The 22,992-nt window shown below is 46.5% G+C and overlaps 1 protein-coding gene and 1 pseudogene across 1 annotated transcript; one reads left to right on the forward strand and one right to left on the reverse strand.

Moving 5' to 3' along the window:
• Positions 1-269: 269 nt before the first annotated feature.
• On the forward strand, positions 270-5,684 carry LOC136503372 (uncharacterized; annotated as a pseudogene).
• Positions 5,685-8,703: 3,019 nt separating this feature from the next.
• Positions 8,704-10,607, reverse strand: LOC136505208 (B-box zinc finger protein 21-like). Its single transcript, XM_066500350.1, has 2 exons — positions 10,255-10,607; positions 8,704-9,322 (listed from the first exon to the last, which is right to left on the reverse strand). The coding sequence occupies exons 1-2, from the start codon at positions 10,468-10,470 to the stop codon at positions 8,873-8,875; spliced, it is 666 nt and encodes a 221-aa protein (XP_066356447.1). The 5' UTR covers positions 10,471-10,607; the 3' UTR covers positions 8,704-8,872.
• Positions 10,608-22,992: the final 12,385 nt, after the last annotated feature.

Consider the following 22,992-nt stretch of genomic DNA (forward strand, 5'->3'; position numbering starts at 1 on the left):
CTGGCTATCCGGTGGTGAGAGGGAAGTCTCCGTCTAACCTACTGGATCTAGGTCACAAGGCCATGTAGAGATGACTAAGAGCGAGGACTAGAGTGACCCCAAGACGGTTGGCCGTGGCTAGCTCAAGGTCACAGCCATGGCGGCCACGGCGGGAGCGGCGGTGTGTTCTCGCACGACCATGCAGTAGCATCTAACCTAGTTCCTACCTAAGCATATGGTCCACAAAGTGGCTACAGATCAGAGAAGAGGAGGACAGGAGGTGCGGTGGAATGGTGTGGCTAAGGTGAGCCGAGCGCGTGGTGGCGCTCCAGTGATGGTGTGGTGGCGACGAAGCAAAATGCACCCTCACCCTGGCTTGGCAAGAGGGGCTACAGGTTGGGTGGAAGAGGTGATGATGGTGGAGCTACTGGCAAGCTAGATTGGGTAGTGGTGCAACGATGGCGTCGAGTGGGCACGGCGGAGCGATGGCGATGGCGCGGTGGCACGGCGCTCCGCTCTGCTCTGGCGTGGGCGAGAGCGATGGAGCGAGCAGTAGAGGCGCACGCCTTATCCCTCCACGCTGGCCAGACCAGCTAGGCCGGTGCAAGTGTACGGCCGCCATGCGGCGCGCCTAGCCTGCCCTTGGTCGGCCACTAACACCAGCGTCGAAACGGCATCAGGCCCTAATGAACACGACTGACAGAGCGATTTCACGCGATCGTTACTCCTAAACCGTTTATCCTTCGCAAAAACTTATTTAACAAGAATTGTAAAGCTACACAAGATCTACAACTTTGATTAAATGAGTTCAGTCTAGATCGGCCTAGTTTACAAACTACAACGCGTCAAACATAGGTTCATTGAAACGGTAAACCAGCTCAAGACAGAAAATTTTCAAAGTCAAAAACAGTAATTCTATTGCTACTTGTGGACTTTTTTGAGCATGCTATGCACCGAATTAGGTCCTGACCTAAAAATAAAAGTTGTTACTCAAGTCAAGTACTACAACTTTGCTTAAGGGTGCACTGCCATGCAAACACTCTATGCTATAGTTTAACTTAGGTCAATCATGCAACTTGAAAATGATAACTTACACTATAACCATGACTTAGAGGCCAAATTGGTCCAAGTCATGAATGCCAAAGTTGTTCCAAATGACATTCTAAACATGTTAAAGGTACTCCTAGGGTCCCACAAACATTTTATATATTGGTCACATGCAAAACCTAGCATATGTAAAGCATTTAGTAACAAACACAGGTGATATAAGCAATCATAGAGATAAACTTTGAGATGCTCATGCTCATGAATGATCAATGATGCTTGTGCTCATGCAATGCCAATGCCAAATGCATGCTTAACACCTAGGGTGTTATAGTTTTGATCGTGAGTAGGTTGCAATGAATGAGTGAGTCACGGTTAGAAGAGAGGAGAGAGCTATTTACACTCAAGGTAGAAATCTAACCGTTCAGATCTACGTCGGAAGTTCCGATGCAGATCTCGAGACTTCTGACCTATAAAGAAAACATTGTTCATAGCTAGGTCAAAGCCACTACGAGCAGGTCAATGTCGAAACTCCTAACGTACATCGGCACTTTCGATGGTCGGGACTCCCGACGTACGTCAGGACTTCCGACGAGAGCAGTCAGCGAGCCAGCCAATGTCTAGATGTCGGGACTTCCAACCTAAGTTGAGACTTCCGACCATCAGGAGTTCTAACTCATGTCGGGACTTTTGACAGCCATAGTCACCGCGCATGCTAAGTGACTGGGCGTCAGGACTTCTGACACCAAAAGTCTCAAAAAGATATTCTACATGCTCGTGAAGTGCTAGAGTGTCTCTCTTCTGATTTTATTTTTATGCTTGAGCACTCTATCTTCCTCAGACCAAATAAGTTTGCATCCCTCTTTATAGTGCGGCGGATCCTAAACTCAAAACAAAATATAAAATTTTTGGAGAGCGCTTTGAGTTCGTCCGCCTTTACAACTTCAAAAATTAAGGGATACCATTTCATCTTTATCAACTCTTTGAGTCTTTCATGGGACTAATAGCTGCGACATATCTTATTAAGATCACATTAGTCCCTAATTTGGATGTCATCAATACACTGAAACCCACATAGGGGGCAAATGCACTTTCACTTGTACTTCTTGCGCAACACTTGTTCTAGCCTTAATAGGCATAGTTGTGATTCTTTTGGTCAATAATTTAATATTATGACCCCTATGATCTAGCTTATGCTTATATTATCATTATAAACATCGCTTATACATTTATGTATTCTATCCATCCTTGTGCTCTAAAAGTTTATAGCCATGTGCTTGGATATCCAACCCGACGACAACTGATGTGATATTGTCGTGCTCTATTTTTGTAACTTATATGTAAATTCTTATATACATAGCTATAGGTGTGCTTTCAAAGGCATGACCATATCACTTCATATATTGTTTATGAGTGATATTTGGAGTATTTATGCTGCACGTCTCACGTCTTCATTTAGAGGGTTCATGTTTAAAAGATTAATGAGTTAGTTTTGTTTATTAGACTTAAGAACAAATGTTCAAAGTGCAGTCCATATTGAACTTACTCTTGTTTGGAGTAACCCATATTTGTGTTAGGTTGTTCTTTAATTCTAGTTTGGTGCTTATTAATTTGGTTATCTTGCTTCCATGTTATTTATGAACACAAAGGAGATATCAATTGATCGTAGGAACGCTTTGCCAATCCTATAGATAGTTTGGATTTGCTATTTTAGTATTAGATATACCATATAATGAAGTCTAAGCTATTGTTACCAATAAGTTTAGTTTCCTCTTATCGAAATGTTCCTGCTTTATGTGGACAGTAAAATAGCCGAACTAATAACTTAGGTGGGGTAGCATGTCTGCTTTTATTGGTCAGACTAGGAAAATTCTATTCTGTTATAGGCACAAACTGTCCATTTAGATAATAGACATAGAGATTTCTAGACATGTTATATTCTTTTACCAAGTATCACTACTACCACTGTTGCACTACTAAGTTACTCCTTTTACTTGCTATTTCTAGGAATCTAGCAACGAACAAAGGCTGATCATTGGTGTTAGTTGTGTCTTGTGAGTGCTAGCTGTTGACTATGTACATATCCCTATCAGAATGGTAAGCTTTAGCTTTGATATACTAACACTACTTACTATGAGATAGCAGAGGTCTATCTTGGTCACTAATTAACCTTACTAAAATTTGTTTTATAGGCTGATAAGGAACGTGAGTCATCAACCGGCTATGAAATAAGTGTAGAGGAGGAAGAGATAGATGCTAGTATAGAGGACCAGCATATAGATGTTACTGTAGAGGGGGAGGAGAGAGATGTTACTAAAGAGGGGCAGCCATATGAACCTCCATGTCGCCGCCGTAGAAAGAGGATAGTCACACAGTGGCCAGAGGACACTGTAGTTGTCACAGAGCTTACTCTAGCTGGGATGCCCACTGAGAAGAAGGCCCAGATAAGAATGAGGAAGCTTGCTGGTCTGATTCCTAGACAAAGAATATCCTTGATCTTGCCTTCATTCAATGACCTAAGTGAAGAGGACAAGTGATCATTATTTGATGAGTGTGTGCAGCCTAGATTGGAGTTTCTAGATGCATTGAAGGATAGGGCATTTAAGATGATGATGTAGATGGTAGCCAAAAGTTGGAGAACCCACAAAAGTGAGCTAGTACGATGTTTCATCAGAAAAGGGTCGGATGCCACGGTGAAGCACCCATACATTCCGCGTCAAGATTGGGCAAAATTTGTGGAACTAAAGGAGAGTGAAGAAGCAAAGGAAACAAGTGACAAATACAAGAAGCTTTATGAGAGGAACAAGCATGACCACTGCCTGGGGACAGTAGGGTATGCTGGGATTGCCAAAAAGTGGGAGCAGGAGGATAGGGAATTAGCTGTCACAGGCATAAGTAATCCTTGGAACAATTATCCTCCTAGTCACCCTAGGAATTGGTTGTGTGCACGGAGTACATTGGTTATTTCAGAAGGTACTGCTAAGATTCGTTGGGCGATAGAAACAGTTAAAAGTGTCGCTCGACAAATTTTAGAGAAGGAAGCAGAACTTCAAGCTTCAGGGCTCACTTTGGTCAGGGAAAGAGATGTGCTCACAGAGGTCTTGGACCAACCAGAACAGACAGGGCGCATGCGTGGTGTGTCTAGTTACTGTGGGTGGAAGTATTGGCTGGATTGCACCAGCATGTACAGAAAGGTGAAGCATTCAAATGTGGATGTGGAAGCCATTAAAGAAGAAGTTATGAGCCAAGTGACACAAGAAGTTACCACGAAGGTCACTAAGGATATCATGGACATGCTACGTGAATAAAGAGTGCCTTTGAGGTCACCTTCCAACACCCCTACCTCTGTAGGTGGTCGACAGAGCAGCTGTGCCTTAGCCTCATATGCAGTCTGCAATGTTGCATAGTTGGATGAACTTGGTGGAATTCTAGATCTGAATGTTGTGGACCTTCTTACAGAGCCAACAGCGTGTACACTTGTAATCAACCCTGGAGGTAAAATGGAGGTAGTAGCAACAGGTCATGTATTCCCAAAGCAAAATGATCTATATTCACTTCTAGTACATGATGGATATGTTGTTGTACATGTTGATTTTGTATATCCGGAACATGAGGGCATTGTGACAAATCCACCCCCAAGTGGTGAGATAACAATTCTTGGAGAGGCTCTATTCAAGAGGGTCCAGTGGAGTAGGGGCTGCATTGTGGTATCACCGAAGGTGCTCTCTTCTCAAAGATCACCAAGACCTCCACTGCCTGGCCATGGGTCAGCCAAAAGCAATCTAAAGGACTTTTGTGGTAGCCAATGTTTCATCCTCACAAGATGGGACGGCGAAGAGTGCCACTATTGAAGACAAGTCAACTAAGTCCTCACTGCTACAATGACACATTCATCAGCCCCTAGAAAAGCCAAGAGTGACATAGAACAGTAGGTGGGTGGCAAGCAAAAGCAGTAGGAGGCGCAACCCACCAAACCATCTAAGAGTGCCCCTGTTGGAACTTTATGGATAAAGGACAACCCTAAGTTCCAATTTGGACAGCTAATTCTATCAGCAACAAATGTTGAGAAGGAAGGACCTAGGTGTGTTGCTCTTCATGCCTACTAGATGAAAGCATGTGCAGAGAATAGAACGGATGGGATAGTCGATACGTTCAAGCGCCAACATTTTGGGCGTGATTTAGAAACTAAGCCTTTCGTTGTGGGATTAGATGATTTGTTTGACCTTTTCACACTAGATGCATTGGATATGTCCATTCTTCGCTGGTTGACACTATAAGTACAATTTCTTATATTTTAGACTCGTTCATTGTTGTGTAGGGATGTTCTTCATATATTTTCTTGCTAAATTGCTTGTGTATGCTACTTTATTCCTAGATGCCTGATTGTAGAAGCTAGGGACATGTCTGTTTCGGTTGGCCTTCTTGATCCAAATCCATTGTCAATAGACAGCATGACCAGGGCTAGAGGTTTTAGCGTGTCGTATCTGGAATAAAGCCTAAAGAAACATGCCAAGAAAGACTATGTGATGTTTGCGCATAACTGTGGTGTGCACTGGATTGATGTCATCACCATTCCCAAGTGGTAGAAGGTCTTATACCTCAACTCCAATAGAGGCAGGAAGACAGATTTGAGTGGGTTGAAATCTATGATAGATGAGTGAGTGTTTTCTAACCTACTATTGACACATGTGTTTCTTTGTTAATTATGTTACTGAAAGTCAAAAAAATGTGACAACAACTCATGTCTGTGTAGGGCTTTTGGCAAATCCGTACCCAAAGCAAAGAACAGGCAGAAAAATGTTAAGTTGACCCATGCCACCAAATTTGCAGTAAGTAGTGCGTCACTTCCAAATGTGATCGAATTAGTGTTTCAATTCCCTAGCTTACCATGTGTTTAATATGTTCGCAATGCCAGCAACAAGGTCTGGACAACAATTGTGGGTTCTATACGGCCCACAACTTGATGCTTGCGATGGGGCAGACCAAATTGGATTATCCTGAGGTACGACAGATATATATTTACTTATTAGTTGTTGTTTGACGTTGATTGTGACACTAGGATCCTCCAATGCTGAAAACTCCAAGGCTCAGCATCCCTGACTTTTAGCTAGGTCTGATCTGGATGGTACTATACATTTGTCTAGGAGAAAGTGTAGCCACCTTATGCTGTTGTTTAACCATAGCCAGCTAGGCTGTGTATGTGTGTTTATATAGCTAAGTAGGTAGCATGCATGTAAATAGGTAAGTAACATGTAGGAAATGTTTTTGAGAAGAACCCCTATGTCAACTGAACAACTTGGATGAGCCTAAACTTAAGGGTGTCCCAAAGGGTGACCAAAGTCATAGTCTAATGAGATTTTATTGGACGGAAGGAAGACAGAGGACAAGAGGGAATAATATCTAGTCTCGCACTTCGATGTCCTTTTTTTATTGTTTCTGAGCTTAAGTCCTAGCAATTTCTTTCATCCCGTTGAGGACGCCATAACAATCTCTAAGTTGATGTTTGCTGCTGATGTTTACTGCTGCTGCTGCTGGAATAGCCTTGTGCACAGTTAATGTGCTGCTGCTATCATCGCTGCGTATATATTAGTCTGAATATATAGTTATGTGCTAGATAAATAGCCTTTTCCATAGTATTTAGATGTATGTTTCAATGCACGTAAACTAATTATGCAGCATCATCTTATGGCTACATTACAGGAATTTGAAGTGCTGACCACTCGAATCAACTTAGAGGACATTAGAGAGAAGATTGCCATGTTCATTGTGTCGTAGATCATCGACCAAAAAGGCGAGTTTCATAAAGCAGTTGTTTAGATGCATTGGAATCATATGCACAGGACTTTGTATGGGTGTTGGGAGCTTATCTGTTTGGTTTGAGCTACCGTGAGTCTATTTAATTAGTTTGTGTGATGAACATAGCAATAACAATTTTTGTTCTTATTAAGTGAACAATTTTGAAATGTGATGTCATTTTTGTGATATCTACAGGTCTGGTTTATATGTATATATTAATTATGATATCAGTGGTCTGCTTTGGGCAGACCTGTGTAGTTGCATACGCGTCTGTGATAAATAAATAATATAGACCCGCGCTAAGTATACACGTCTATAGTATTCTTCGTAATGCAGATGAATGTAACGAATGAGCGTCTATAGTATTCTAAACTCTGCAGACACGTTGCCAGAACGAGCGTATGTAGTATTCTGAAAGTCCGCACACAAGTTTTAAGAAGGCGCGTCTGTAGTTTTATGAAAGTCTACAGACGGCTTGTTACAACACGTGTCTGTAGTATTCTTAAACTCTTTAGACGCGTTGTGACATAGCGCGTCCTAAGTATTTATTGTACTACAGTCGCTCTAACACAACGCATGTCTGTAGCATTTGAAAACCTACATACGTTTTTCGGTAACAAACGTCGGAATTAACTTTTGTTACATACGCGTGTTCAGTTTATTTCAGACGCGCGTTTGCATTCACTCAGACGCTTATACATAAGACGCATCTGCATTAGTACCTTGCGCGTCTGTAATAAGACCTTATTACAGACGTCTTATTACAGACGAGCTTTTTTGCATCTGTACTGTCTCTTAACGCGCGTATGTGATGTGGTTTTTTACATAGTAGTACTCCGATCAAACCGTTTTGCCATGGGTTTCTGCGCCGCCGCCGCCATGGCTTCGTGCCGGCCTCTGCCGCCGCTAGGTTTTGCCCGTCGCTAGGTTTTGCCGTATCTAAGTTTGTCCGCTATGTTTGCCGTGGATGGCTGCCGGCGCGCGGTCGCGCGGTGCTATCTTGGTGCCTGCGGTAGCTGCTGATGGTGTCGCGCGGTGCTATCCTGGCCGCTATGTTTGATCGGTGCTATCCTGGTGCCTGCGGTACCTGCTGATGGCCGGGAGACCGATCGAGATAGAGCATAGCTGCAGCTAGCGTGTAGCAGCAGCTAGTAGCCAGCCATGCTGTTCCTGATCCTGATTGCTACCTGCTGTCGCCGCTGATGCCTACCTGCTGATGCCTACCTCCTGCTGCTGCTGCTGCCGCCGCCTGATGCCTCTTTTGACATGAATGCTGATCGCCTGCATTACATATGTGTTCAAATATACATAAGGAGGACCAACATTTGATTTTTTAAAGTCTAATATTAGAAACTATCAGAGATGATCCTTTTTTTCTTCTAAAACCTTTTTAGTAGTTGGGCTATGAATATTTAGGGAACTGTTGGAGATGCTTTCACATAGGGGTGTCACATTGAGTGTTAGGATAGTAATAAAAAAAATTACAAGAGTCTTTAGTAATTCACGAGACGAATTTATTAAGCTTAATTAATCCGTCATTAGCACATGTTTACTGTAGCAATACATTGTCAAATTATGGACTAATTAGGCTTAAAAATTCGCCTCGCAAATTAGTCTCAATCTGTGCATTTAATTTTATAACTAGTCTACATTTAATCCTCCATACATATGTCAAACATTCGATATGATAGGGCTAAACTTTTGTACGAGGGAAACAAACACAGCCACCAAAGGGAAGCCATACTTGCGTTGTTGCCTTGGCACAACGGCTGGCACCGCTAGCTAGTCGTACCTGTTGTCCCCGTGCCATGTAGTGTTGTACTATCCTTTTGACCATTTGTTAATTTTGACCTCAATTATATCCAAACTTGAAAACAACCAAAGTTGTGGAACCGGAGTACAATTTATATTCTTTTAATCCCGAAGAATTTATAACACTTGATGCATAGTTAAGAGAGGCTAAAACTCACCAAACACTTGATACTAGTACATTTGTTCTTTGATCAGCTGATTCCATAAATCATCTCAAATGATCCGATGAGATCTCAACGTGTCAGCATCTAGTAAGGCTGGACGAGCCAGGTTCAGATAGCTCAGCCTGGCAGCACTGCTCCATGGCAACGCCAACGCCAACGTCGTCGGCCAAGAACTCACTCCACAGCCACTGCTGCCCGCCCAACCCCTCTGCCGTCGTCGCTGCCGCCGCGCGGACCGACGACGATGACGGCCGCACATTGTCGGGCATGGTCGTCGTCATCGGGTTGCCGGAGCTGCAGCAGGGAACGCTGCTGCTCCCATTGCCGCTGCTGTTGCTTGGGCTGGGGCTGGCGCCGTCACTGCCGGGGACGTGGTGGCTCAGGCTCTCGACGTCGCCCACGCGGACGCCGGTGATGAGGAAGCGCCGGTGTGACGAGACGTGGACGCCCGCGGCGTGGACGGCGACGTCGCAGGGCCGGCACAGCAGGGCGCGGTCCTCCAGGCAGAAGAAGTAGCCCGTCTTCTCCTGGCAGCACCAACATCGGGCAGAAGAATTCGTGACGTTTTTTTTTACCGCGCGCAAATTTATCTACGGTGACTCGGTGTTTAATTATTCAGAATCATAATAATACTAGTAACATTGGTTGCGGGACCGCTAATATTGCGTATTTATAACATGTCAGTGGTAATAGGCCGTTGTGCATCACCAATTAAACGATCGTATCAAGTAGCGTGACAAGATCATGTGCAAAGATATCCCATCAGATACGGAGTACGTACGGGTTGTGATATCATCGCTGTATGTACTTCTCATGCGCTGCAGCTTTCAGGACACTGGAGCACATTGGATGAGAGAGGCAACAACAAACAACCAGGCAAACCTTTCTTTCATGTAACTAACAAGAAATTTTTATGAAGAAATGGGTATCCTCATCAGCTGAAAATCGGTTCGACTAACAAAAGAAAACTCCATACTTGTACTCTTTCTGTTCCAAAATAATGTTGGGTATGATGTTTTTTTTTAGTTTTATATCATACGTCAATCATCTTTAATTTTGAACAAATTCATAGAAGTGTTCATCAACACATCTACACCATTAAATTAGTTTAAGAAAATCTAGAATAAAATATATTTTGATGGTAAATTATGTGGCATTATAATTATATATGTTAACATAGTTTGTATAGTTTAATTAAATTAGGAAAAGTTTGACTAATTAGGACAAAACTTAAAAACCTTAATTTTTTAAGTAAAAATTACATTTTTTTTCTTTGATGAAGCAAATTTTACATGGGACTGCTCCATGCATGCTGCTATACAAGGCCACTGCAACCTGGCCTTTTGCTGCCGCTAATTGATCGCCTGAAACCTCATTCGGCCGAGCGCCTATACAAGCTACAACGCCGGCCGACGGCAGTTAGCTGGAATTAGGATACTACGTAACACGACGTATATACCTGGCAGATGTCACAGGCGGGGTGACCGCCGTCGACGATGGGACTGGGCGAGGGATGAGCGGTGGACGACGGGAGCAGCGCGATGCGGTGGTGCCTGCCGGCGAGCTTGTTGGCGGAGTGGACGGCGGCGTCGCAGCTGCGGCAGAGCGCGGCCTCGTCGGCGCAGCACAGCACCGCCGCCTCCGCGCGCTCACACGCGTCGCACCCGATCTTCATGCGAGAGACAGAGACAGAGAGAGATGGAGGAGGAAGTTGCTGGAGAAACAAAGGAGGGTACTGCTCGATCGCTTTGTGGTGGAAGTAATAAAAGCCCGTCTTAAAATATCTCGATGTGTGCCCGGCACTCTCTGGTACTCTCGCCGCTGCTCCCGTTTCTACGCGCGTGCATGTATGTAGGTCCACTTCTTAATTTTCGTGTTCACCACGGCACGAGTTGTCTCAAAACCATTTGTGTTTTTATCAATTTGATCTGATGATGCATAACTTCGATGATAAATTTTGATCTTGCTACATTGTAAAGGCTGAATACCTACTAGAGTCCTTCAAAGCACACATCATTAACACCCCCCCCCCCCCCCCCCCCCCCCCCCCCCCTCAAACCTCTCTTGTGATCCGTTCTTAACAATGAATCATCGAAAGAAGAAAAAATCATGGTTAACCTTCATAATATTGGACCAAAAGATGAGTCACATGATTTCTACTAAACTTAAATTAAAGATTTAGATGAAAGATATTTTTGCTAGCAATGATTAATTGCCAGAGCATCTCCAAGAACTATACCTTGTGCACTAGTGAGCCGTCCTCACTGTTAAATGCCCTTGTGCACACTCTAGAAACATATGCGGAATATATGATGTGTATTTAGAAATCCAATTAAAGAGGGTGCTGGGTATTTTTTATTAAAATGTATATTCCTATCAATTAAAAAGGATTTAAAAAGGCTCTTGGAGTTGCTCTTAAATGCCATCAGATGTGAGGAGTCTAAAAAGCCATTTACTCAATAAGGCAATGATCATGGTGCAAGATATATCTTTTTCTTATGTTCATCTGCTTGCCGGTACAATATAGACTCAAAATAATCCAGTTTTTTAGGAATCCCTTGGGTATGGAAAAAATAAATCATATACCAATCCATGTGCATATAATATAACTCCCATGTTAATTAATTTTCTGCATAAATCCAGTGTGCAGACCGGCTCTCAATATGAAGGCATGCACATGCATGGTCCTATATCAGATCTTTCTCTTAGATCTTCCCAAAGTGACAAATAAACGACCCGTCTAAAAATGAATAATGGCATTCAACGATCAACAATGGCCAAATATGATGAATAAATCTTCTGGAAATCAAGTACTCCCTCTGTCTTGTAATACGGTGTATTCAAGGAATTTTTAAGACAAATTAAGAGAGAACATAAAAGAGAATATTCTCATTTTATTTCCTAATCAGACACTATCATCAACGTGATTAATAATGATTGATTGATAAATAAAAAGTATTTAATGCAAAACTAGGTTTTGTCCCCTAAAATGCCTTATATTTGAGGATAAATTTTGAATGCTAAAATGCACTATGTTACAGAACGGAGGGTGTATATATAATCCTGACCGAATATATGACAAATAAATTGCCAAAGCTATCTAGATACGGAATTATATGGACCAATCCATGTGAACACCATCCAATCCAACGAACAACTTGCTCGGACAAGTAAACGATCGAGTGGTCACTAAGTTCCCAGCAGGTTCTCGATCACCTAGCTATCCACGAGAGTCCTCCTCCACTAGATATCCATATATATGTGCAGTACTTGTTTGTTGTTTTATTTGCTCTGGATACGTACTTACGCAGTTCTAGTAGTATTCGTGTTCACACGATGGAAAAGAACAAACGGGAATCGACATATATATTGATCCGGTCATATCTCGACTAGAAAATGACATATATCACTGCTACAGCAATTTTTACCAAGGTGGGCAAAAACGATTAATTGAGGCGGGCATCACAACCACCTCGGCACAAAGGTCACGGTAAATGGGGTATTTTTCGAGGCGGTTGGATGCCCGACTTGGTAAATCGATTAAAAAACAAAAAAAAATAAGGAAACCCCGTGGATAAGCCCGTCGAGCCCATCCACGGGCCACCGCAGCTGCTCGCCGGTGGCAGCATCCTCGCCTGACAGCCGGGATCCGGCCGCCCGACGCTGGATCCGGGAGGAGCCGCCACCGTGGAGCCCGCCGCCACCACGTTCCTCGCCGTGGAGCCCACCACCGGAGGGCTCCTAACTGCCAGATCCATGGATCCGCCGCCAGCGGGCTCCAACCCACCGGATCCGCCGTTGGAGGCCACCTCTCCGCTAGATCCGTGTCGTGGTGGCTCCATCCCACCAGATCCATGACGCCACTCACCGGTGGAGCCATGGAGGGAGGAGAGGAGGCCGGATCCGTGCCGCCACCCGCTGCTGCTGCTCCATCGGACAGGATCGGCGCCACCACTCGCCACGCGTTGTTGCTGCTGCTCTGCACCTCCAGGAGGGGCCAAGCCACCCTGCGCCACAGCCGGGAGGGGCCCGCGCCATGGCCGCCCTCACACGCCGCCCCGCGCGGCCGAGAGGGGTCGCGTCGTGGCCACTGAGGGAGAGGGAGAGCTAGAGAGAGAGGGAGAGGGAGAGAGATGTTCGGCGCTCGGGTGCTGAGTGGGGGAGAAGGAGGGTGGTGAAGGACCGCTCGGTGAGGGAGAGCGGCGCTCGATGGGTGATGAGTGAGGGGAAGTGACTGAGTGAAACCCTAGGTCACCGTATATATACTCAAGGGTGATATCGCGCTGGTTTGGGCTTTTTCTGATTGCTAGAGGGCTTGGCCACTATTAAGCGAGAGGGCCTTAGAAGAGGTCCGCCTCCAAAAATGGGGGTATTTTTGGAGGGCCCGCCTCGGTTAATAGATTTTAGGACCACCTCGGTTAATAAAAAATAACCGCCTCGGTTAATTCAAGCATTAATCGAGGCGGTTTAAAAGCCTGCCCGCCTCCAAGACCTATTTACAAGTGCTGCGTAAAAGATTTTGTGTAGTAGTGTATAGCTGAAGTCGTTTCAATAAATCAGTGTTAGGGGAGAAAAATCGTGGGGGGATACTATTTCGTCTCTCATCACTAGCACGAGGTGAATGGTGACTGAACTAGTTTCCTTACGACTATGCAGTTGTCGTTGTTTTTTACCTACAACTAGTAATTTGTGTATCATAGCAGTGGGTCAAACGGATAGCAAACGAGATATAGATTTATACTGGTTCAGGTATGAGGTGTCCTATCTCCATATCATCTTTTATTGCTTGAGCGTTGTGTGTTTGGGGTAAGTTGCAAGTAGGGGATCACAACGGTGTATCTATGGGTGGAGCATGCGCTAGAATGATCTTAAGATCTGAGTTGGGATGACCGATCAGGGTACTATCCCTATCTCCTCCTTACATAGCCTAGGGGTAGGATTATAAATAGAGTCCTAATTAGTTTACATGTTATTTAGTTTCTAATATATCTTGTTTTGCCTTGTCCACCAAGTAGATGAGGTAGCTAAACTAGTTTGGGCCTCTCGAGTAGTCGGATCAGCCAACCCTGTGTCTAGGTTGGTTGTTTTCCCATGTGACAAGGGTACCCAGGGCCCAATATACAGACAACAGTTATATATTAAGAACAAAAGTAGAGTTTAAATATAAGAAATTTCAAGAAACAAAGGAGAGAAAGAAAATAAGCGCCAAACAAAAAGTTACAAGAGATTTTGGATCTATAAGTTAAAAGTTGTTGAAATTGTGACTTGGCCCTAAAGGATAGTAGCGAGATTTCCTTAGTGAAATTCATCTTGTAGTCATGAAGATTCATTTGAACTCCTTTGAAAATTATGTCATTTCTAGTGGTCCAAATTGTCCAACATAGAAGAATGATTCCATTCATAAAGAAATGTGATTGAATCTTATCACTGAAGGAGGTAAAGGTTTTTGGGAAACTGACATGTGTAGGAATGTTAACATTCAAAAGGCTCTAGAAAGATCTTGCAAAATGGTAGCTTAGAAACGGTGCTCTAAGGTTTCCTCTACTACCAGGTGACAAAGGACACATTTATAAGATTCGAAGCATTTGTTTCTGTGGGGGTATTAACCCCTATAGCCTTACAGCTAGGCTTGGGCCGGCCCGGACCAGGGGGTTTGGCCCACTAGAAGACGACGCGTGGCCCAGCCAATCTGTTCGGAATCCCGCGCAAGGAATCAAGAAAGATTTGGAGATCAAGCAAGATCCTGGTCGGTTAGAATAGGATTCCTTATCCGGCCACCTATGGCAATTGTAACTGGTTAGGATTAGTTTTCAGATTTGTAACCCTGCCCCCCAGACTATATAAGGCGGGCAAGGGACCCCTCTAAAAACATCTCTCATTGACATACAGCAATACAATCAGACGCAGGACGTAGGTATTACGCCTTCACGGCGGCCGAACCTGGATAAAACCTCATGTTTGTCTTGCGTCACCATCTTGTTTGTAGCTTGCGCATCTGTTTGCCGATAATCTACTACCTTGGGCATACCCCTAGGTAGACTACCGACCATATTTCATCGACAGTGGCACGCTGCGTACTACTCTCTAGACGAACAAGATTGTCATCATCCCTGGTTCCATGGCTATGCCGAACGGCCTCACGCTCACCATCGGCCAGATCACCTGGACCACTGGCTCTGACGACTACATCGCCAAGACCACGGAGGAGGCGCGGATTCAATCTGCATTGACTACTGCTTCATCTGCATCGGCTACAGTTCCGACCATGGTGGATTTGGCTCCGGCCATGCCAGCATCATCTTCAGCCACGCCGACAACCCATCGTCCGCTTCCTCGCTACAAAGAGAGGCAGATTGACAACACCGACCTGCTTGACTCCATCGATCGGGTCAGCACCAAACTTACCGAAACCCTAGCTCTGGTAAGTTTGATTCAAAGTCAACCTAATGAGCAGGTAACCACTACCCATAACAGATCTACCCGACCAGCTCGGGCCAGTCGTCCTGCATGACTCGATACGGATCTCGTGGTCACATCTACTCCTGAAGGGCGCTCCGTTCGTCGCCAGCCAGCCCTCGCGACGGGTCTCCAGCTCTTCGAGTACGAAGCCTCAATGGAGAACTACCAGGCCTAGCCCTACGGCCTGCACAACTTCGTCAACATGGTCTGGATTGAGGATTGTCAAGAAGGATTGGTCCACACAGTTCAAGAGGGTGGCTCAAGCTCCTCGTCCGGCATCGCATCTAATGGCTCCGTCCACATCGAGCTCCAGCATCATGACAATGAAGGTGTTGAATACGATCTGGATATCCTAGACCACGCCCCGGGGTTCCCACGATTCCCATCCTTCCCACCAAGGCGAGGAGACTTGATCAATGTTGTTAGTAATGACGAACCACCGGCAGTTGGCGAAATAGAACAAGAAAGGCTAGCACGCGAAGTACGCGATATTGACCAGTTTAATCGCCGACAAATCGAAGCTGGGGCAGAAGAGGAGGCACGACGCATGAGGGTCTAGCCGCGCGACCTTAACAATGCCTTTGACAAGGTGGGGGACAAGCAGGTCTTCAGGACCCCAAGCGCCAACGTAGCTATTGCTATGGTGACAATGCAACGACTACCCAATACCCTGGAAACCCAGGCAGTTCGTGATGATATACAAGCTTACCTGATGGCTGCTATGGCTCAGACCGCAGAGATTGTAAATTAAGCCCAGGCTCCATCCATCTTAGTTGAATCAAGCCATAGCCGCTAGTACTCAAGTCGCTCACAGCCACCCAACCAACGTGGCTCGCGCAACAACGACCCATCAGACAACCGTCAAGGCAGAAACGGTGGCCATGATGGTGGTCGGGACGACAACCACCGTGACTACTGGGACGACAACCACCGCGACTACCGAGACAACAACCGCCGAGACAACCGCAATAATCGTCGTGATAACCGCGGTCACAGGGTTAACCAGGGTGGCAACCAGGATCGCCGTGATGGCAATAACGATCTCCACCATTACCTCGGAGAACGCGATCTGTGCGATCGCATTAACCAAAGAGCCAACGATCGGGCATCCCACGAAAGCTATCGCCATATGGAATATGATACTACCCACGGCCCTCTAGGTTTGAAGCAGTTTACTCCACACCTTCGCCAAGTCATATGGCCCAAGAACTTCAAGCTCAAAAAACATTAGAAGTACGATGGCAAGGAGAACCCCAAATTATGGGTCATGCTCTACGAAACCGCGTGCAGATCAGCCATGGCTGACGAGCATGTCATGTCTAATTACTTCCCAGTCACCGTCGGCCATGCAGGCCACCAATGGCTGGTCAGCTTGCTGGCGAACTACTTTGATTCTTGGCAAGAGCTCAAGCAAGCATTCATCGACAACTTCATTGCTACTTGCGAGCAACCCGACAACAAATATGATCTACAGCGGATTCGAGATCGCAAAGATGAGCCACTACGCGAGTACATCCGACACTTCTCGGAGATGCGCATCAAGGTCTCGTCAATCTTCGACAATGAGGCAATCGAGGCTTTCATCACTGGTCTCCGCTTCCACGATGCCCTAAGGGACAAGCTCCTCTGCACGAGACCTGAATCAGTCACAGCGCTCCTGGCCACTGCTAAAAAATATGCGGATGCCAATGATGCTAAAAAGATAATCATCGAAGAAGCAGCAAGGGTTCCACGCTCCAACCACCCCCCACACCACGACGACTACCGCAGCAACCGTGGTCGGAACAACAATTTTGATCGCCGCAACCAGCGCAACGATTCCTGCGACCACCACCACTAGCATAATCAGCGGCGTAATCGCCGTGACGATTATAGGGGCAAGCGTGCTCGGGAAGACGACGGCGAGGTCAACACCATTAAAAAAGGTGGCGAACGTCGCAACTACGAAGAAGACTACGCCAAAGCATTGAAAGGACCCTGCCAGCTCCATCCCAAGTAAAACCATACCATGGAGAATTACCGTATCCTCAAATCTATCTACACACGCCAACAGGCTCTGGATACATCCGACAAGCCTAACGACGCAGGGGAGCAGCGTAACGAAGACAACGACAATGAAGACGTAGATCCCCGTCACAAGTACATCAAGCCAACTGATCACGTCCACACCATCATTGGAGGCAAAGTGTCCATCGAGACCAAACGAGCACGCAAGTTGCTCGCCCGCGCTTGCTTGAACGTGGCCAACGCCGACAACCTCATCACCGATCCGCGGCTCCCTCCTTGGTCTCACCGCGAGATCTCCTTCAGCAAAAAGGACCAATAGGCTGCAATACCTGAGCTAGGACATTTTCCTCTGGTTCTCGATCCTTGTATCAACAAGGTTCAGTTCGACAGAGTACTGATTGACGGCGGCAGTTCCATCGATATACTGTTCAAGAACAGTTTGCCAGCCCTGAAGATAACCCAGGCTAATCTCAAGCCATATGAGGCATAGTTCTAGGGTGTTCTCCCCGGATAGAGCTTCACACCTCTCGGGCAGATCATGCTACCTGTGCAATTTGGTACCCCGGACCACTTCCACACCGACTACGTCAACTTCGTGGTCGCTGACTTCGACGACACCTACCATGCTATCCTTGGTCGACCAGCACTCACCAAATTCATGACCATACCTCACTACAGGTATTTGGTGCTCAAGATGCCTACCGAGAAAGGGGTTCTAACTCTCAGGGGCAACATATACATAGCTTATACCTGCGAGGACAACAGCTTCAAAATAGCAGAGGCTCACAACCTCTCTATTCACATGTCCGAGACTATGCTCGACACCAAGAAGACCCCAGTCGACCACTTGGACATCCCAGAGCTCGAGGCCCCACGCAAGAACATCAAGTCCAAAGAGCACAAAGCGATCCAGCTGGTCGATGGTGATCCTAGCAAAACGGCCCTTATCGGGGCCAACCTGGATCTTAAATAGGAAGACGCGCTCGTCAGGTTCTTGAGGAGCAACGTGAGTGTGTTCGCATGGAAACCTGCTGACATGCCTGGTGTACCTCGGAACTTGATCGAGCACTCCTTAAATGTCAACGGCAAGGCCAAACCTATCAAGCAGAAGCTACGACGGTTCACTCGTGACAAAAAGGAGGCTATCAGGGTAGAAGTTACACGACTTTTGATAGCCGGATTTATCAAAGAAGTGTATCATCCGGAGTGGTTAGCCAACCCAGTTCTTGTACGCAAAAAGAATAATGAATGGAGAATGTGCGTTGATTACACTGATCTCAACAAACACTGCCCTAAAGACCCCTTCGGCTTACCTCGCATAGATGAGGTCATAGATTCAACTGCTGGTTACGAGTTGCTTTCCTTTCTCGATTGCTACTCTGGTTATCACTAGATCGCTCTCAAAAAGGACAACCAGATCAAGACATCCTTCATCACACCCTTCGGCGCTTACTACTACACGACCATGTCGTTCAGGCTCAAGAACGCCGGGGCTACCTACCAACGCGCCATACAGGCCTGCCTCAAAGATGAGATAAAAGACGACCTCGTCGAGGCTTATGTTGATGATGTAGTTGTTAAAACCAAGGAAGCATACACCCTTGTTGACAACCTCGAACGTACCTTTGTAGCTCTTAACACATTCCAATGGAAATTAAACCCAAAGAAGTGTATCTTTGGTGTTCCATCTGGTATATTGCTCGGCAACGCCGTCAGTCATGACGGCATATGCCCTAATCCAGCGAAGGTAAAAGCTGTCTTGGACATGAAGCCGCCCAAAAAGGTGAAGGATGTTTAGAAGCTTACCGGATGCATGGCTGCCCTAAGTCATTTTATATCAAGATTAGGCGAAAAAGGACTACCATTTTTCAAGCTGCTCAAAGCATCCGAGAAGTTTGAGTGGTCGGAGGAAGCGGACGCTGCCTTCACACAGCTAAAACAATTCCTTACATCACCTCCGGTCCTCACTGCTCCCAAAGAAGACAAAACCCTCCTGCTTTACATTGCGGCAACTAATCGAGTGGTCTCCACTGCCATGGTGGTCGAGCACGATGAGCCTAGCCACGTCTACAAGGTACAGTGACTAATATATTTCGTCAGTGAGGTGCTCAATGAATCCAAGACTAGGTACCCACAGATTCAGAAACTGATCTACGCCATACTAATCACATACCGAAAGTTGAAACACTACTTCGACGGATATCGCGTGGTGGTCATGACTGAGTACCCTCTGAGAGACATCATTCGCAACAAGGATGCAAATGGGCGCATCATCAAATGGGCAATGGAGCTATGCCCTTTCTCCTTGGAATTTGCAAGCCATACTACGATCAAGTCTCAGGCACTTATCGATTTCATCGTCGAGTGGACAGATTTAAGCACACCTGCCTCTTAGGGGCCCAACGAGTATTGGAAGATGTACTTCGACGTCTCTCTCAACATCGACGGCGCTGGAGTAGGAGTCCTTTTCGTGTCACCATCCAAGGAGCAGCTCCGATACGTCCTCAGGATTTATTTCCTAGCGTCTAATAACGCTGCCGAGTACGAAGCATGCCTACATGGTCTGCGCATTGTGGTCGAGCTCGGTGTCAAACATCTCTATGTCTACGGAGACTCGGCTCTGGTCATCAACCAACTCAACAAGGACTGGGATACGACTAGCAAAAAGATGGATGCATACTGCAAATTGATCAAAAAGCTGGAAGGCAAGTTCTATGGCATCGAGTACACACATGTGGTCTGGGACAAAAATCAAGCGGCAGATGCGCTGTCAAAGTTAGGATCATCTCAAGCCAAATTCCCATATGGCATATTTGTTCAAGACCTGCTCACGCCTTCCATCGAAGAAGAAGATTCCACGGTCGACAAGCCTCTAGACCAGCCATTGGTGGCTACAGTTCCGGCGTCAAACACCACCGAACCACCTCCGACCACTAAGGAGCCTGACTAGAGAGTACCTTTCATCAAGTACCTGACAGATGGTAGCGGTTACATTGATTGGATAGAAAACGAACGCCTGATGCATCGCAGTAAGCAGTATCTGCTCGTCGATGGCAAATTGTGGCGCAAGAACGCGAAGGAGGAAATCTTGATGAAGTGTATAACCCAGGAGGATGGTGAACATCTCCTGGACCAAATCCACTCAAGCTCCTATGGCAACCACGTGGCCTCAAGAACCCTGGTTGGCAAGGCCTTCCGAGCAGGGTTTTATTGGCCATCAGTCGTAGCCGATGCAGAGAAGCTAGTCCGCCATTATGAAGGTTGCTAGTTCTTCATCAAGAGAATCCACGTACCAGCACATGAGATTCATACAATACCAGCCTCTTGGCCCTTCGCATGCTAGGGACTGGATATGATCGACCCTTTCAACTCGGCCCTTGAGAAATTTACATGCGTCTTTGTGCTGATCGACAAATTTTCCAAGTGGATAGAGTACATGCGCCTGGTCAAGGCATCTTCAGAAAAGGCTGTTGCGTTCATCGACCAGGTCATCCATCGCTTCGGCATACCCAACAACATCATCACTGATCTGGGTACTCAGTTCACCGGAAACGCTTAAAAATGACAGCGCTTCCAGCTAACTTGTTGATGGCGTTCCCTGTACAGGTGGTGTCGCGCCTCCACACAAGTTAATGTCGCCAATTATTTTTTGTTGACAAGTCTAGCTAGGTCATCCGTAGCTCCTCAGCCTTGTCTGGATCTACCTCCTTCGGGTATCTAGCCTCCAGGCGCTTGAGATTGATCAAGGGGTAGTGAGCACGTACCATGCTTAGCACATGTGTGCCTGTGTACTCACCCGCCTCCTTCACGAACTCCTAGAACCATCCACATGCCTTTCGGCATCTCTCGATCAATCCCAGCTGCGGCGTCCTTGGCACATCCTCTGCTAGCGCCGGATCAATGAGGTTAAGGACTGGCAAAATGCCCGTTGCCACCTCCTGGCACCGGTTTTTCCAGGTGTCACGATCCTTGGTGATCTCTTGGCACTGCGCCTTCCAGCCGTCACAGTCTTTTATCATGGCCTCCAGATGCTTCTTCACATTGATTTTTATAACTGCAAACCATACATGCTGTTAAGACGCTATATTACGCCAAACTATGGCAGGCAACAAAAATGGGCAAAGGGGTTTGGAAAACTTACCTTTCAGCTCCTCTGTCATCTTGGTCGTGTGGTCCTGGAGCTGCGACTGGTCTTGCACTAGTTTTCTATTATCCTCTTTCAGGCGATCACACTCCATGACCGCACGACTGTTCTCCTCTCGGAGACGGACCACTTCGGCTTCTAAGCCTGCAAAATAGCTGTTACTACCAACAATGCAATGGCACTTGTCAGTAGTAGTTGTGATAAAGTGGCTACTTACTTGTTTTTTCCCGCTCTTTATTACTAAGTTGGATGACCAGGTTCTGGTTCTAGGACTCTTGCACTATCTTTTCATGGTTGGCGGCTTCAAGTCGCTGGCGCAAGCATTCCACCTCCGCCGTCAGCTCCTTATTGCTTGCAGCGATCTCCTCGATCTGGTCGAAGCATTTCTTGCGGTACCTTGTGGTCTTCATTAAGTCTTGTGTGCAGATAGCTAAGTAAGACAGCTGTGACTAGACAGTGAGAGCAGGGGGTGAAGCGAAGCTTACCTGCACTTCCGTCACCAGCCGTTTCGCCGCCCATTAAACTTTCTTGGTTTCTTCGACCTTCGGGATCTCCTCATAGACAACCCATTGGTCATTTCACCAATGCGACACATACACATGTTTGTCGCTTGTCCTGCGAATGGCCCATGACTTCCTCCACTTTGTCCTCTTCGAGCTCTTCTTCAGGTCTCAGTGCTGGTCCAGCGTCAGCAGTTTCTACGATCACCAAAGCCTTCCCATGGGCTTCAGCATCGGTGAATGTGGGCTATGCTCTCACCTCTGGTTGTTGCTCCTCAGTCTGCTCCATCACCCTCGACGCTGAAGTGTTGCCCTCAGCAGGTCTAGTGCTCGGAGCACTCATGCCTAGCTTAGTTGGTCCCTTGACCACCTGCTCGGGGACTGTTGTTTGACTGCTCCCTTGCTGAGGCCCTGACGGATCTTCTGCTATGGCTTCCTCGGTGGCCGGCTGCTGGGCAGTCTGCTCTGAACTTATTGGTGGAGCCATGAAACTTCTGGCTAGCTAATCCAGACTTTCGGTGGATGCCGAGCTAGTACATCCGAGAAAAGTTCAGAAGGCAACCATATTCAATGCAAATTGCTAACCTATAATAAGGTTACAAATACTTACATGTTAGAAGCGTGGAATGATGTGGCAAATGCGTGTCTCTTCGGTCATACTTGCTCCATGTGCTATGCGGGTGACTCCTGGTCTCCCTCTACATCTAGCACTATCGCTGGGCCTTGGTGCTCCACCCCTCCGCCGCTTGTCCTTTGCGCTACAGTGGCCGGTGGCGTGCTCGGTCGAGTTGTCGCTCCCATCGTCGGTTGCGTTCCTTGCCCAGGTACTCCCGAGGTCGACCTGGCTGTATCCTTCACCGCCGTCGGCAATATGGGTCCCATAGGCACGGAGGAGACACCTTGCTCCATCAACTCTAGTTGTTTCCTCCTCTTTCGGGGGACAAGTCGAAAGGTGTCGGCATCCTCTCCCTCCTCTGCGTCATCGTTCGACTAGGCAAAAATTGTCTGTCGACGCTTGCTGGCCGGTTTCTCCTTCGGGCCCCCCTTAGGCTCATTGATACTTAGCGCCCTCCTGGTGAGTAGGGTG

The sequence above is a fragment of the Miscanthus floridulus genome, chromosome 14 (assembly GCF_019320115.1).
Source record: "Miscanthus floridulus cultivar M001 chromosome 14, ASM1932011v1, whole genome shotgun sequence".
NCBI lineage: Eukaryota > Viridiplantae > Streptophyta > Magnoliopsida > Poales > Poaceae > Miscanthus > Miscanthus floridulus.

Excerpts from the sequence above, each read along its gene's own strand:
- LOC136505208 (XM_066500350.1), bottom strand. The coding sequence starts at position 10,470 with ATGAAGATCGGGTGCGACGCGTGTGAGCGCGCGGAGGCGGCGGTGCTG. Across the intron at positions 9,323-10,254 it reads CCGCCTGTGACATCTGCCAG|GAGAAGACGGGCTACTTCTT; the intron begins GTATATACGTCG and ends TGGTGCTGCCAG.